The sequence below is a fragment of the Ambystoma mexicanum genome, chromosome 2q (assembly GCF_040938575.1).
Source record: "Ambystoma mexicanum isolate Mex_15411 chromosome 2q, UKY_AmexF1_1, whole genome shotgun sequence".
NCBI classification, from domain to species: Eukaryota; Metazoa; Chordata; class Amphibia; order Caudata; family Ambystomatidae; genus Ambystoma; species Ambystoma mexicanum.
Window position 1 is genome coordinate 177683430 of NC_090924.1, and position 14774 is coordinate 177698203.

At 41.2% G+C, this 14774-nt stretch overlaps 1 protein-coding gene across 2 annotated transcripts in view; it reads right to left on the reverse strand.

Moving 5' to 3' along the window:
- The window catches only part of PTH1R (parathyroid hormone 1 receptor), an 857857-nt gene that overhangs the window by 372012 nt on the left and 471071 nt on the right, over positions 1-14774 (reverse strand). For both annotated transcript variants that reach the window (XM_069647093.1, XM_069647092.1), the window contains one exon: positions 1539-1644. In XM_069647093.1, the coding sequence (XP_069503194.1) occupies positions 1539-1644 (106 nt within the window). The remainder of the gene's footprint in view (positions 1-1538; positions 1645-14774) is intronic.

Sequence of the window (14774 nt, forward strand, 5' to 3'; positions counted from 1 at the left end):
TGATTTTGCTTTTACCTTGATACACAGTTACTGTGCATCTTAACTATTCATCAAGGGAAAAGCAAATATGACAAGTGTTGTCACTGACCTACATCCGATGTAGGCCAGTATAGCCAGATGAATATACTGTCTTTCTGTGCCATGGCATTTATTTACTGGCATATATATGGTAATACTAACATATTTGTTCAGCATGCATGGGCATGTATGGGCAGAGCCAGCATGAGCATATTGTATATAATAGCATATGTTGTGAGAAAAGGCATAATGAAAATGGATTGGGAAATGGTCCTGGGCACTGTTGGTAACTTGCATCTTTTGGATTTTTCATATGCAATAATACAACATTGATTGCAAACTGTGTGACTTTTATCCAATTTCTCACAGTAAGCGCTGTAAAATGCACCATTTTAAACCATTATTTATTGACAGGGGGAAAGCTCCCCAAATACCACAGGTTTGATTCAGGCTCCCCCTCGATGCACTTGGTTGCTTATCAATATTAATCACATAATCACATACATTTACGCCCCACCAGTTCAAAAATTCACCAGCTGCCATTGATGTAGAGGACTAAAAAAAATTAAGACTGAATAAGTGAAGATAATGAAATCAGATTGTATAAAAAGGAGGCACAACTACTGAAGGATATTCATGTGGCAAAATTAAACTTGATTGATTTTGAGCATATACAGTTGCACTCGACATGAGTATGAGAGGAGCAATTATTGAAGTGTAGTTCAATGAACAACACAAAAAATAAGACTCTATTAATAAAAAATAAAAAAATGACATTAACTGCTGAGGAACATTCTATACAATCTTTGTAGTCAACAACAAGGTGATATCAAAAGAATTGGCTTAATATTTCGTATCTAATATTGGTGCAGACTGTGTGTATATTATACAAACAAAACAATGTTCAATGCATTTCTTTGTATATTGTGATGCAAATTGATCATTCTAAGAGTTTCAATATATATTGTATGTAAACATATTTCCATATTGCAACATTACTGACATAATTTTACTTTCTGATTTTGCCTTTAGTGTCAACGTTTAAATGTCCGTCCCCTTTCTGAGACCTCTTCTTTGACTCATAAAAGCTTTAACCAACAAGAAATGTACAGTACGTGTTCAAATGTACCCTCTCTCGTAACTTCTGAAATGTGTATCTTTACACCAAAGATTGAAATACAATATGCCCATCAACATGTAACCTATTTTCTGGTTCTATGTGGGACTTATGTGTGATATAAAAATCATACAATATTTCAGCCTATAAAAGTGAATGAGCCAGCAAGACACCCTTCAGAGACACTGACCCACTCTGGTGCTAACCAAATATTACAATATTGTGATTGACGCCGGCTTTTCAATGAAATCTGGAGTACTCTGCCATGATCAATTAATGTATATAATCTGTCAAATACATTTGACATTTTATGATAGTGATTCATACATTTCTATTCCTTTTACAATAATGCATGAATATGTCCTTTGATGGTATTGCCATGTAGAAGGCAGAGTGGACTTACCATGTGCTTTAGCCACTTTGGATTTCAGATGCCTCTCACACTTAGCTTTGGCTCTCAAAATAAGGAAAATCTGCTCCTCCTTAGTAATGACATCATCAGCATCAACCTGAGGATACAAACAAATTACCAGACTGGTCAGCTCATTATGCATAGGTACCTTTATACACGCCAATGACCAACAGGTAAGTCTCAGCGGGCCATCTAGTCAGGCAAATTCCCCAACCACACATGAACTGTATTCATTTTAAATCTCTGCCTGAGTTCTTCCTTGCCTTTGTCCTCTGCCACTAAAAATGTTGTCTCTGATTTTGTCACACCAAAGCAGCTGAATTGTGATTCCATGCATATTATCACCAACTATTGTTTAAGCACCTATCTACAAAAATTGAGTGACACAAGTGGCAGCCAGGAATTAAGAGGTGTGTTTAATTTTTCTGAAGAACAGAGACACAAATACATTTTCTTAAGCATCATTTTTTCTAAGAAGCCATACTTTTTTTACTGGCCTACCCACCTCAATGGTTGCCCCAGTATTTTGCTCACTGAAGGAATACATCAGAGCTGTGGCCAATGTTTGATTTGAACTTGGTATAGCTGTTGATGTTGCCCAAATTCAGCAGGCCTTCTCAATGTCCACACACTTGTTAATATTTGGTTGAAAATCTTTTTATGCAGGTGCTTTCAAGTCACATTTCTAATTCAAGACATTTGAAAATATAATAAAATCTCAATTAATAGACCCTCCTGCATACAAAGTGTGCCACACTTGAAGTTCGCACACACAATTCCAGACCAATTCTCAACAAACTGCCCTATTTGGTAACATGTGTTTCGGCATTTGAACAGTGCCTTTCTCAAACCAGGGCTGTATTATATGCTGGCCTTGTCAGATTGCATGTGGTCTGTTGCACTAGTATTAACCGGGTTAACTCCCGTTGTGCCTGGTTCATGTCCCACGGCTTATGGATTGCTGGATGGCACTGTTCAAATGACGAAACACGTGTTACCAAATAGAGCAATTTGTTGAGAATTGATCTGGAGTTGTGTGTGCCAAATAAAAACCACAATTCTGGAATTAACGAACTTCAAGTGTGGCGCACTTTGTATGCAGGAGGGTCTATTAATCGACTATTCTTATAAAGGCAGGGTCTTGCACCTCTATCTCTCCAGCAGTGCGACAGAGGCACAAGAACAATCTAACTTCATGTAGCAAGGTCGCGGAGTGTTATAAATTGGCTTAAATAAAACCCTTATCCTTTCATAATAAAATCTCACCTGATACCACCTATAGTGAAAGATGACAGTGGGCATGTTTGGGTAGTTTTCATTTATAGTGGTGAACCTATCAATGTACTTAATGCGTGCCTATCATATTTATATACACATTTATTTTGCAAGCCAACTCAGGGTTTGCGTCCTTATAAAGAATCTTAGCTTTAAAACGTTTTCCTCTATATTGTTACAGAATGCCATGTTGACTATAAATATCTTTATAAAGCAAGATGAGTAAGTTGATTTTTGATATGATAGGTTATTTATAACACGCCTAATACCCAGAGGTTTCTAAGGGCGGACCCGAGGATAGAACCAGTGTTGCTCCGTATCGTCTTGCTTCAAGGCGTGCCCGCTGCTCCTGAGCTATCTCCCCGAGACAGGAATGTTTAGACATGTAATTCCTGACACTGCAAAATGAATATAGCTTTCACGTCCCATGTGGGGGAGGGTTTAATGGGCTTTAACAGCCCACTAGCCCGCGTTTTGGTAGGCCTGAGCAAAGTGAGGCCCAAAGCATGGGCTGTGGGCTATTAAGGTTCAAGTCAGATCACCGCGTGCCCAACTCCCATCGGAGAAGAAAAAAAAGTTTGAAAAAATAGACTAGGAGAAGGCGCTTGAAAAGATAGCAGTCATGCATGGAGAGCAAAACCTCATGTTGTCCGTAGGTAGAAGTGTGGGAGGATCTGGGTAAGTTGTCGAGAATGGGGAGTAGAAAAGTCAAGAATTTTGTCTAGCGGGAGTACGCAGTAGAGAGGAAGGCCAAAAAATAGCAACTAATGCCACCTGAAATGGTGAACTACCCTTTTTCAAAAATGGTATCGCTTCAGCTGTAGTGCATATGCCATCACCTCTTACCATTGCTAGAGTCCATCTTTTCCTGCGGTGGACATAAAGAGGACACCTTAGGACAAAACATATCTCAGTCTCAGGGGACAAACGGCATATCAGGCAATTTTGGCCAGTGCCCACCAGCCATTTGCACGTTATGTGGGCACCAATAAGACATTCAATCTGAACTTTGAACACATCAAACACGTGTGTTAATGAGTAATCCAGTTCAGATATTAATTTTAAAAAAACGAGTTACCTTCCATTTGCAAATGATCTATTATAGCGTTACTGAGTGACATTGTTCCAGAAAGTGAACTATGTAGCACTCTTTATAGGCCACCTTCATAGCAGGCTTCTTTTAGGGTCAATATGACAGAGTTTCTTACGTCAAATAACAGACAACATTTCCTTTACGCATTCATGCCAATGTCATTCTTTTTGATTGGACAGTATGTCCCAAATAATATGTCTACAAATGTTTAGATCACTTGATTGATGAATTCCTGGTCAAAACAAAAGATGTCTGACTTGAGCTTCATAATAGAGATGCTGACTGCCCAATCACAGATATTTTGGGATGGTTGAAGAGTTCTTATGTTACAAGTAATTGTCTTTTAAAAAGTAAAACATCCTTCTCCAGAATCTAAAGCAGGGAATGGCTGCTGCCCCCAGAGTTCAGACCCACACAGGGCAGTGCAGGAGCTTGAATTCTTTATGCCTCCATAATCGGTGAAATGGCTCTATTTTTAAACCTAGCAACAAAAGAAGCTAATGCAGCTATACTTAGCGAGAAGAAAACTCTCTACGGCGTTTAAGATGCATCAACCAAGTATCAGCTTTAATCCTGATGCCCTGTAGAAGCAATACATGCTATGCACACTGCTGTGCAGAGGTAATATGGACACTTCTGTGAAGAGGAATCAGCTATTAATGTTCCCATACATAATGTCATCAGGAAAAGCCATTGGCGACATTATATATGGTGACATTATGTTTGCGGGGATGTCCCCTGCTCCCCATCTAAAATAAAAAAAAGAAAAAAGAAAATGGGGCTGTGGCGAAATTTATGGCAGGAGACATGTTTGCGGCCAAATTATTACATGGAGCCAATAAAAGATGTGCCTGTATGACTTTCTATCATTCAATGAAAGAACTAAGTAAACATATTCACAACCAGGAACTGTGCAATCTTTAAAATATCGGAGACCTTAACCAAATATTAAAAGATTTGCAAATGGTGAAAAGAGTGCTGCTCTGATGGGGCAATGGCGGGAGTACATTATAGCATGCACCAGCTGACACCGAGCAACATCTTTTCGCGTAGTGGTCAGCCGAAACTCTGGTATTTTAAGACGCATATCTGCCTGGCTCCTCAAACCTTTCAGGCCTTCTGGAATTGTCAACTTGGATGCCAAATATTGGGGTTCTGGGCATTTATATGGCTGATGTGATCGAAATTACTGTTCACCACCCCGGCGGCAGTATGAAAGTCTACCAGGCGCACGGACAATGCAATTGCAAACATCACTGCGTTACCTATGTCAATACGCGGAACCACCAAAGCCTGAAATAAGTGACGGAAATTTGAAGAGAAAACCGTCTAATGACATTTCATGCAAATAAATGAAGTTTAGACGATTTTACCAATGTGTTAGGCAGAATCCTGTGCAGTTCCCTGAGGGACCACTACACCTGATTAAGACCACAGGTGGCAATACAAGTTTTACCTTTGGTACAAGCCTGTACTACTAAGTTATAGTGGTAGCAGTAGCAGAGAAGCCAGGCTTATCTCAAGAGTATGTGAGCAGTAGCAGAGATTACACAAAGGGACCACAATTACTTTGACTCAAGCAAACACTGACTCAAGGTTTCAGGTAAAAAAAATATAAGTACATTTATTTTTAAACTTTAAACAAAACCGCACGTTAAATATACTACAACTAACCAATTCACTTTGTACAGTAAGTCTCAAGGTAAGTACCCTGTTTTTGAATGAACCGGTGTTATGAAGAAAACACGATACCGCGGATATGTTTGCGATCACTTTTTGACAGTTCGGTCTACTAAATAAACACGTATCCGTGACATGAAATGCTACCGGGGCAAAACCACACTTAGCACCTGGGATACCCAGAGGGAGTTGGAGGCAAAAATCACAGGCAATATTTAGGTTAGGCAGACAGTATCGAGAAACACTCAGAAACAGGAGTTCAAAAGTCAAAGGGTCGGAGCAGGTTTAGGTGACACCAGAGACCTGTGCCGAAAATCACACCGTTAGACAGTTCACGATTCAGTGTAGCCAAAAAGTACTTGGATATTGTCAATGTTCGGAAGCAAAAGTTATAAGAAGGAGGGAAGACAAGGATGAGCCTTGAGGATGAAGAAACGGGATTCACCCAGTTTCCTCGAGTAGAACACAGTACCTTATTCCAACGATGCAGCTGGTGTCCTGGCAGTTGTTCCTGTTGGTTTCCCGCAGACCCACGATTCCTGGAGCTTCGTTGTGAAGGAGGACGTCTGAAGGGGGTCTGCACCACACAGCAGCGACAATGCAAAGGTGTGCTCCTTAAAAACAGGAGAGGCTCAGCAGGTGGCTATCCGGACCACTACAGCAGTGTGCAGTGATTTCGACCACGGTGGAGATCTCTGGCTGAAGACGATGAGCTGGTTATCCCCACCAGGCTCAAGGGAAGAAGACTCTGGACTGGATCTTCTCTTAGTCATCGAAGGGAAGATAGCTCAGGACTACAGCAGGGCTTCACCGGGACGGGGTAGTTGCAGCAGCTGTCGTTTTCTCCACTTCTCTTCGGTTCCTTGTAGTTTCAGAGGCGACTCTGACTTCTAGCCCAAGAGACCTGCCTTTTATGCGCAAAACCCCCATTCACATAGCCTGGCTGTCAATCACGCAGCAGGGGGGTTGTCCAGCCGGGACAACCACCTCAGCCAATCATGGCAAAGTGCGACTTGGGTTTCCTAGGATACCCTGTGCAGGGGGTGACTACACCCCTTACCCACATTCAGTCTACCTAGACACCTAGGCACCAAGAGGAGGGCTTCTCTGCAGAGGCTGGCTAAAAGACGGTGAACAAAGAAGGCAAACCTAGTTTGCCGCGCAAAGTAAAACACAAGAAGGACTTTAACAAAAAGTAATGGCGAATAAACCCAACCAGAGCCAAAAGAAGATGAGTTGGTCAAGCGGGTTTATGTTTGTGGCTAATATAATAGCCAAGAATAGTACCACGTTTATCTAATATAATCACATTAGAAAAGTGAGGGTAGATATCACTGCCACCAGCCAAGTCTAAATGTTAAAAGAGCAAAACAATGCTCAGGAAGGTACAGACAGAAAAAAGGGGTACAGATTAGCCCTTTCCAGTACTCCATGTAAAATGGGGTGTACTGGGTCTGTGGTAAAAATGACTATGTAAAGTAAATAGCAACTTTACCTATCTCTGGGGATAGTAGTCAGCCCCAGCGAAATGGAGTCAGAGGGAAGTCTAAAAGTACTACACTAAAGCTGCTGTGTAACCCATACAAGAACAGGGCCACTTGGAGTGGTGTGCTCTAGTGCCCAAGATCACACAATGAGTAACAAGACATAGGCCAAAACACATGTAAGAGTGGAAAAAGGATGTACACTCTTACCAGGTGGAAAAAATAAACTCCAGAAATCCAGCAAAGCTGCTGGGGGACTCACTAGGTGAGGGAAATTAACCCTAGAAGGAGAATTCTCCCTAAAACAATGAAATAAAATTAGGTTTGAAAAATTGAGAAAACACCAGTACAAAGCCCAAAGATTTTTAGTTCCCTAAATTCCCCAAAGGGGAAGAGTATCCTGTGCACTAGCAAGTGAATGCAGAGAATTCTGTTGGACAGGTGTTTCACTTAGGGTTAGGTGATACCCATTTCTTATTCCCAAGGCAGCAGGCTTTTAGGTGATGGACATCCTTGTCAATTTCAAATGTACAGTGTTTTGTGGTCACAGGGTCTCGAACGAGCTGCTACAGAAAGCTTTACGCATATTTTGAAATTATATGTATAGTTAGGTGAATGGCTGAATAGGGACTGAAATGGTTTGTGGATGTTTTATTGCCCATTTCAGACAATGAAGAGGGACATTATTGAGCCATTTTAGATTCATTCCAATGATGTGTGTTTTGAGCAAAGATTAGGAGGTAAACATGTCAATGTTCAGGTTCCCATTATATTGGCTGTTGCCCTTTAAAAGAGCAAAACAAATATTACGATTAATCCAGAAAACGTGTTCATCTTATTAGTTTTTGCAAACAAATAGAAGAAAAAAGGTACCGGTAGACTGAGAGACTGAAGAGGAAAAGAGAAATTCGGTCGACATATATGATTGGTTTTAGCAGGCCAATTCTCTGCTTCCTTAAAACATACGCCATAAATCTTGACCCAGATTAAAAGTATCCACACTTCCATCAGCTCTTGTTCTGACTTTTTGCCCTCCTCTCTGATCTTTGTTTGTATGTCTTGTCTCTTTTCTTTTTTTTGCACTTTGAGGCCCATGGGCGAGTAGCAAAATATAAGAATTAAAAATAAATTAAACCACAGACATGTAGCATAAACTGTGGCTTCCCTACATAATCTTAATATCAATGATTCCAATTTCATGAGGTCCAACTGAGACTTTCTTCCATTGGATATCCATAAAAGGAGCATGTCTGCACTCAGCAATATTATCAGATCCAATATGCATATGCATCGAGGGTTATTATCTCCAAAACAGAATTGCAATCAGACGGCCAGCAACATTGGCACTTACTCGCTGCATGGTCCGCTGCATGCAGTGTTTCATATGGACGAGGAGGAGTAGACAGAGAAAGAGTCAAAGTGGGGCAAAACCTTATTTTACTCTTTCCATTTTCCACTGCGTCTTATGGAAAATAAATGGCCCCTGCAAATACACTTTGCATGCAGTGTTTCCTAATGGGTTCCTATGAAATCTGCCTGGTCTTGACCATTTGCGTTGCAAAACTGATGTAGATTTGATAGGAATAGATTGGTTGTATGTCTGTGTGAAAATCTCATACAGGCATACGGAGAGGCAGACTAATGACGCAGAGGAGGACTGCACGGCGGAGATAAATCCTCGGTGCCTCTCCTTCGTCTCATCACTGCTGCAAAATGGCAGATTACACTTTGCTTTTATGCTTCCATTTCCCGCCCAACCTCATTTAAAATGTTACTTATAGTCTCTTGGGTCAGGTTATGTTTCAGCTTCAATATCGTTGCATTATTTCAGCTTGAACTGTGAATAACCTGTAAGTTAAACAAATTCTTCCAATAACAAATTCTCCCTCACGCGTTTCCATTTCATAAGGGTGGGCTAATGCAGAGAAATGTGCTATTCGAAATCATGTTTTTTATTTTTTTATTTCATCATCTGCTAATGATTTGGAACGTTCGAAAATATGTCATTTCTTTTCAGGCCAGGCAACCTTGAAAGGAGCGTGTATCAAACACTGTCATGGCAGGACTACATTTTTATTAAGTCAACAGTAATCAATTTCAATCTGCTCCTGTGTTGAACTGTAGGCGCGAGGGAGAGACATGTAATGTGTGAAAGTTTACTGTAGCAAGATTAACAGCATTCGTATCATTAAATTGATTAAGAGTCAGGCAGCTGATAAATAGACTCTGAATGCCTGGGTGGCATTGCACTTAAAGGACACTTAGGGTGATAGATCTGGGGACTGCTCTGATTGGCAGAATAGAATATTTGAGGCAGCGCATCCTACTATGACAGAATAGTGTGGGTTTCCTTAACCTGTCACTGCATGTTTCTATCCTCCAATAGTTATTTAGGGGACACTGCCGAGCAAGTAAGCTGTGGGCGGGAACAGCAACAGTCTGCCAATGAGGTTCAAAGCGATTCAAGTTTTGCTTAAAGGGTTGTGTTCTGTTGCCATCTAAGGGGACCGTTTTTGGTATGTCATCTTTGCTTTAAGCCATGTGACGACAGCTGCATACCTCCACTGTACCCCCTTATTTGGCCTTCTACCCACCATCTAGGCTTGCGCACCTTTTCCGCCCCATGTATGAGGCGGTGATGGTAATACCACTGCCAGCCTTTCTACCGATGGTAGTCACACGGTGGAATAGTGGCCTGATGTGTACGGGACAAATAAGATTAGAACAGTCTAGGGGACACTATTTTAAACAGAAAAACAAACACCAACATTATGTCTAGAAGTCCTATTAATGATGCAAATTCTAAGGATTTGCCTTGCGTTTTGCACGTGGACGACATTGTATGCCGCTACAGTGGTATACATATCGCGCATAGATAGAACATGGCCAACAAAGAGAGAGGTCATTTCCTTTTAAGATCATGGTACATAACAAAAGGAACACAAGCCGTAGCTAAATCACCTCAGTATTATAACTCTGTAACGACCTGCCTGTTTTAAGCTACACCTGCTGCAGAGTGACGCTATCACACATTGATAGGCGGGATATATATAGCGATTGAGGTTAGGTCGACTTACTTGTAACATTCTCCCTGTTTAAAGGTCTGACGCTAATGTGATTAAGCACAATTCAACATGTCATTCTCCACTGCCAGGTGTGCTTTATTTTATTTTATGTATTGCTTAAATGCAGATCACATTTTGTGGGTTCACTGCTTCGGGTTCTTGCTTACAGGGGAAGAGTTGCTGATGAAGGAGGATTAAGGAAATGTAGACATGATACAATCCACCAGGTAGTAATTAGATGTAGTTCAGACTTTGATTGTGTGGGAAATATAGGGTTTCCTTCCTTGAATTTGCTGGAATACCCATAGCTGGCATTGAGGAAAAGCAATGAGGTGATAAGGTTCTATAAAGTTGAGACTCTGAGGAGACCAAGCTTGAATTCTGGAACCATCTTTAGTTGAAGTAGATAAGAAAATATGGTAATGCTTCTATGAACCATTCTCAAAAAATATCGGGCAAAGGAAACAAATTGAAAAGAGTGACTATCCATCCTCCCTTTCAGGGGCAGCGGCCACTTCAGGTTCTGAACTACAAAGTCTACCTTTTGGGCCCTTTTTGCTGACGAGTAGTGCCCTCCCGCCCTCTGGAAGCTGTGTTTGTCACTGGGTGAGAGCTAACACTTGCCCTGGCTCTCACAGAATCTCCCTATTAGTTTAGTTTAGTTTATGACTTATATAGCGCACCTAGCCAAGGGGTATCTGGGCGCTTATACATGAACATAGTAGGTTACATAATAGATGACACTTGGTAAAACAGATTTACATAGTAGGTTACATAATAGATTACATTTGGTACAACAAATTTACAATTAGAGGGTTGCAGAGTTATAAAGTATGTATTTACAGTCAATCTCGCTACATGTGAATCTATGGGAGCCATAATATCTGAACAGTGTAAAGTGATACGTATGTATGTATAATATATACAATATATACAGTGTACCATGGGAAGCCTAGCCTGATGTACTAGGGAGTATTTTGGGAGAAGAGCCAAGATTTGGTGTTGGCTCTGAATGACCAAAACGAAGTTTCTGATCTAATGGCTGGCGAAAGTGAATTCCAACACTTGGCAGCGAGCACTGGGAAGCTGGAGCCTCCAGCCATTTTCAAGTTTTAGTTGGGGATGGAAAGTCAGTTCAGGTATCTGGCGCTGGTAGGCCTGTCAAACTGGACTCTAGTAAATTTGTCCATGAGGTATTTCGGTGGTGTGTTTGAGAGACATTTATGAGTGATGACTAGAGAGCGTAATGTGATTCTGTTGCATATTGGTAACTAGCGTGCATCTCTCCTGAGAGATGAGATGTGACTGTGGCGTGGAATGTTTAAGGCAGATCTTAATGCATCGTTCTGTAGGACCTGGAGTTTGTTTAAGTTCTGTGAGGAGGAGCCAATGAATAGGGTGTTACAATAGTCCAGCTTTGAGAGGACCAGTGCTCTGGCTAGTGTTAGGCGTCTATTGGTAGATATGTAAGGTTTGCAGGCATTTATGAGTTTGTTGGTGTAGCCCGTGGATGATGCTATGGTTTTAACTTGTTGTTTGAGAGATAAAGTGGAGCCTAAGTAAACCCCAAGAGTTTTTACTTCACTAGAGACTGTTATGGTATTCCCGTCAATGATGAAGGCGGAGTAGCATTTGTCTAGTTTGTTAAGTCGGGCTTGGGAGCCGATGATCAAGAGTTTGGTCTTGTCATTGTTTAAGCAAAGACTGTTAGTGGCCATCCATGCTTGGATCTCTGGGTAGATGTTGTTAATCGTTTTAGTGTCTTTTATGTAGAAACCAGTGAGCTTGATGAGGATCTGGGTATCATCAGCATAATTAGTGCAGGTGACACCCATATTGTCAAGATGATCAAAGAGAGGCTTGGTAAATATATTATAGAGCATGGGAGAGATGGGGGACCCTTGCGGGACTCCACAATATATGGGCTCTGGCGGTGCTGATGCTGTGGGCACGAAGACCCTGGTGGTTCTGTTAGTGAGGAAGGATTGTATCCAGCTAGCTGCTTCTGGTGAGAAGGCTGCTGCTGAGGTTAGGTGTTTAGTCAAGAGTTTATGGTTGACAAGGTCGAAGGCTGCTGAGAGGTCCAGGAGTAGGAGTATGCAGCTTGCTCTTGTCTTTCGTCTCATCCATCTGTATCTTTAGGTCTAGGAGCGCTGGCTCAATGCCGTGTCTAGGTTTAAAATCAGACTGACGTAGGCCTAATAGTTCATTATCTTCCAAGTGTTTCTGAATTTGGAGATAGGCTGCGTGGTCTAGAATTTTTAGGAGGAATGGGGCTGTTGTACTAGTCCTATAATTGGTGGGGATCTTGGGATCTAGGTTTGGTATTCCTCTCAGCTTGGCCAACAGAAGAGAAGACATATTTCTGCACTATTTCTTATATTTTTTCAATGAAATGTTTCCATCAATAACTGTTCCTGTGTGATGGAAAGCAAACACATACATGTGTAGTCTCAATGCCAATAAAGAAATGCATGTATATGTATTCATTGGTAATTTATATTGTGCATAATGCCAAACTCCACTGGCCTCGAAGAGCCGCCACAGCGAGTGTGTTGCCCCTGAGCTATTCTGCCAGCCTACTTTGACCTACTTTGCAGAGTACAGGCAAGAAAGTCTAGACGATTATTATGGTGACCACCGAGGTCGGTCCATGGCTTACCAGCCACATTTTCTAAATTCGTCATGCTCACACATCCTTTTATCATTAAAAGTTCAATGTTACTTGTACCATTGAGCTGCATACTCTCCACTTGCATAGGGCCCTCGGCTATTGCCTCAGGTTAGACAAAGAATTCCATTTGTGGTGAGTGATTCATAAATATATAACAGTACCCTCCCCACACACACACACACACACACACATACACACTGTGCTTCATGCTTGTCCCTCAGGCACGTATTCTCCACTCAAAGGACTGCAATCGGTTGTAGATGCTGCAGCTATGCCTCCGGGTTAGTATCAAGTCAAATGTTTGTTTGTATACTGCTCAGATAGCTCAGTGAGGTAAATCCACTTTTGACGACTAGGTGAAAGCTGGATTTTTCCAGATCCCATCAGGAAAATCTTATCAGCGTCTGAGCTGACTTTGGAGACACCACCTGATTGCATGGTTTGATGCTTTTAAATGTATATGTATGTGTGAGGTGGGTTGGGGTAATACTTTAAGGTAAGGGGAAGTATGGCGATTCCAGGGGCAGTCTCCCCCGCATATAAATGCATCCACAAGTGCATTTAAGCAATGGCTTTTTCGGCTGTGGTATTATTTCTGTCGAAATTTTCACATAGAACCAGGAATAAATATTTAGTTAATCGAAGCAGTTAACAATTCTTTGGTTTTTCTCTGGCCTATTGGATGGGAGCAGAGAAAAGCAGGGCCATCCCTACCACTGCCACACACTTACCTCAAGAGGAACAAGTGTAAGGAAATCTCTAGAGGCGCTGTTTTTCTGGGGGTTCTTTGTTACTGAAACTCAATTTTCACACTTCTATCAAGAAATAGACTTTTTTTAAGGAGGCTCTTGCTTGAATTAGATTTCCTAAAATGGGATTTTTTGTGTGACCACATTCAGTTTAACATGTGGCATATAAACAGTCAAGGGATTATACCTTTTCATAGATTGAAATTAAACTTTTGTTTACACATCACACATCTGTGGCAGAGCAAACTATCTGCCATGCTTTTAAATGTTCATGGATTAAGGGATTTTTTTCGAAACAGGTTTTAGTGAAAATACAAATGTGTAAATGATTTGGTCAGTGGGTCAGATATGCGCAGAACACGAAGACATGCAATTCAAACTTCTCTAAAGAAATAGACTAAGTGATGGAGTCAGACGATATTCTAGAACTGAAGACCACCAGTTAATCTAATTTAATTGTGTTTAATGTGTGTGGAATGCAATTTGTTTTCACATCATTCATATCAATTATACTACCTGCTCTTGCAAATACTGACCAGAAGCAGGTGGTTTTTGTCAGGGACAAAAAACCTTCTTGGGCACCAACGAAAAAGTGGCCCACAATTGCAAATGGGTATTCATTCCTTTTGTGACAATGTTGGAATAGTACCCAAGGGGGGACGGTGGGGTTCTTGATGAGGTATGATGCAAATTGGGCATTTTAAAGAATATTTATTCAGTGATACTGGTCAAAACGACCAGCCTCAGAGTGAATTAACGCATCAAACTGCCCAAATTAGCCAAGAAAGTGGCCCACTTTGACCCAAAAAACTGGCCCACACCAGCATTTTGTGGTTTGGTTCAGCCATGGGCCTGTTGCTCCTATAGGCCAGTCCGAGCCTGCACAGGAAAGCCATTTCACAATATAGCTACAGTATAAGAGATACAAATCCAGAACTTTTAAAATATCCACGATTAACCAAAAAACTCAAGATACACCGTGAAGTGCACACATTTCAAACTGCGCAATCAGAAAACCTGGTCTCACATCCAGTCTTCCCTGTTTTGCCAACATGTGTGATTCTGGGCCAAACACTGTTCCTAAATGGATCTTAATTTCTTTGGCTTTCACGAGTGAGATCAGATAGAAATGATTCTGAGAAGTGTGAACTACTCAAAAAAGTGCCTCACACCTACTAGACTATGGTATTTGCTCCATGTACTAACA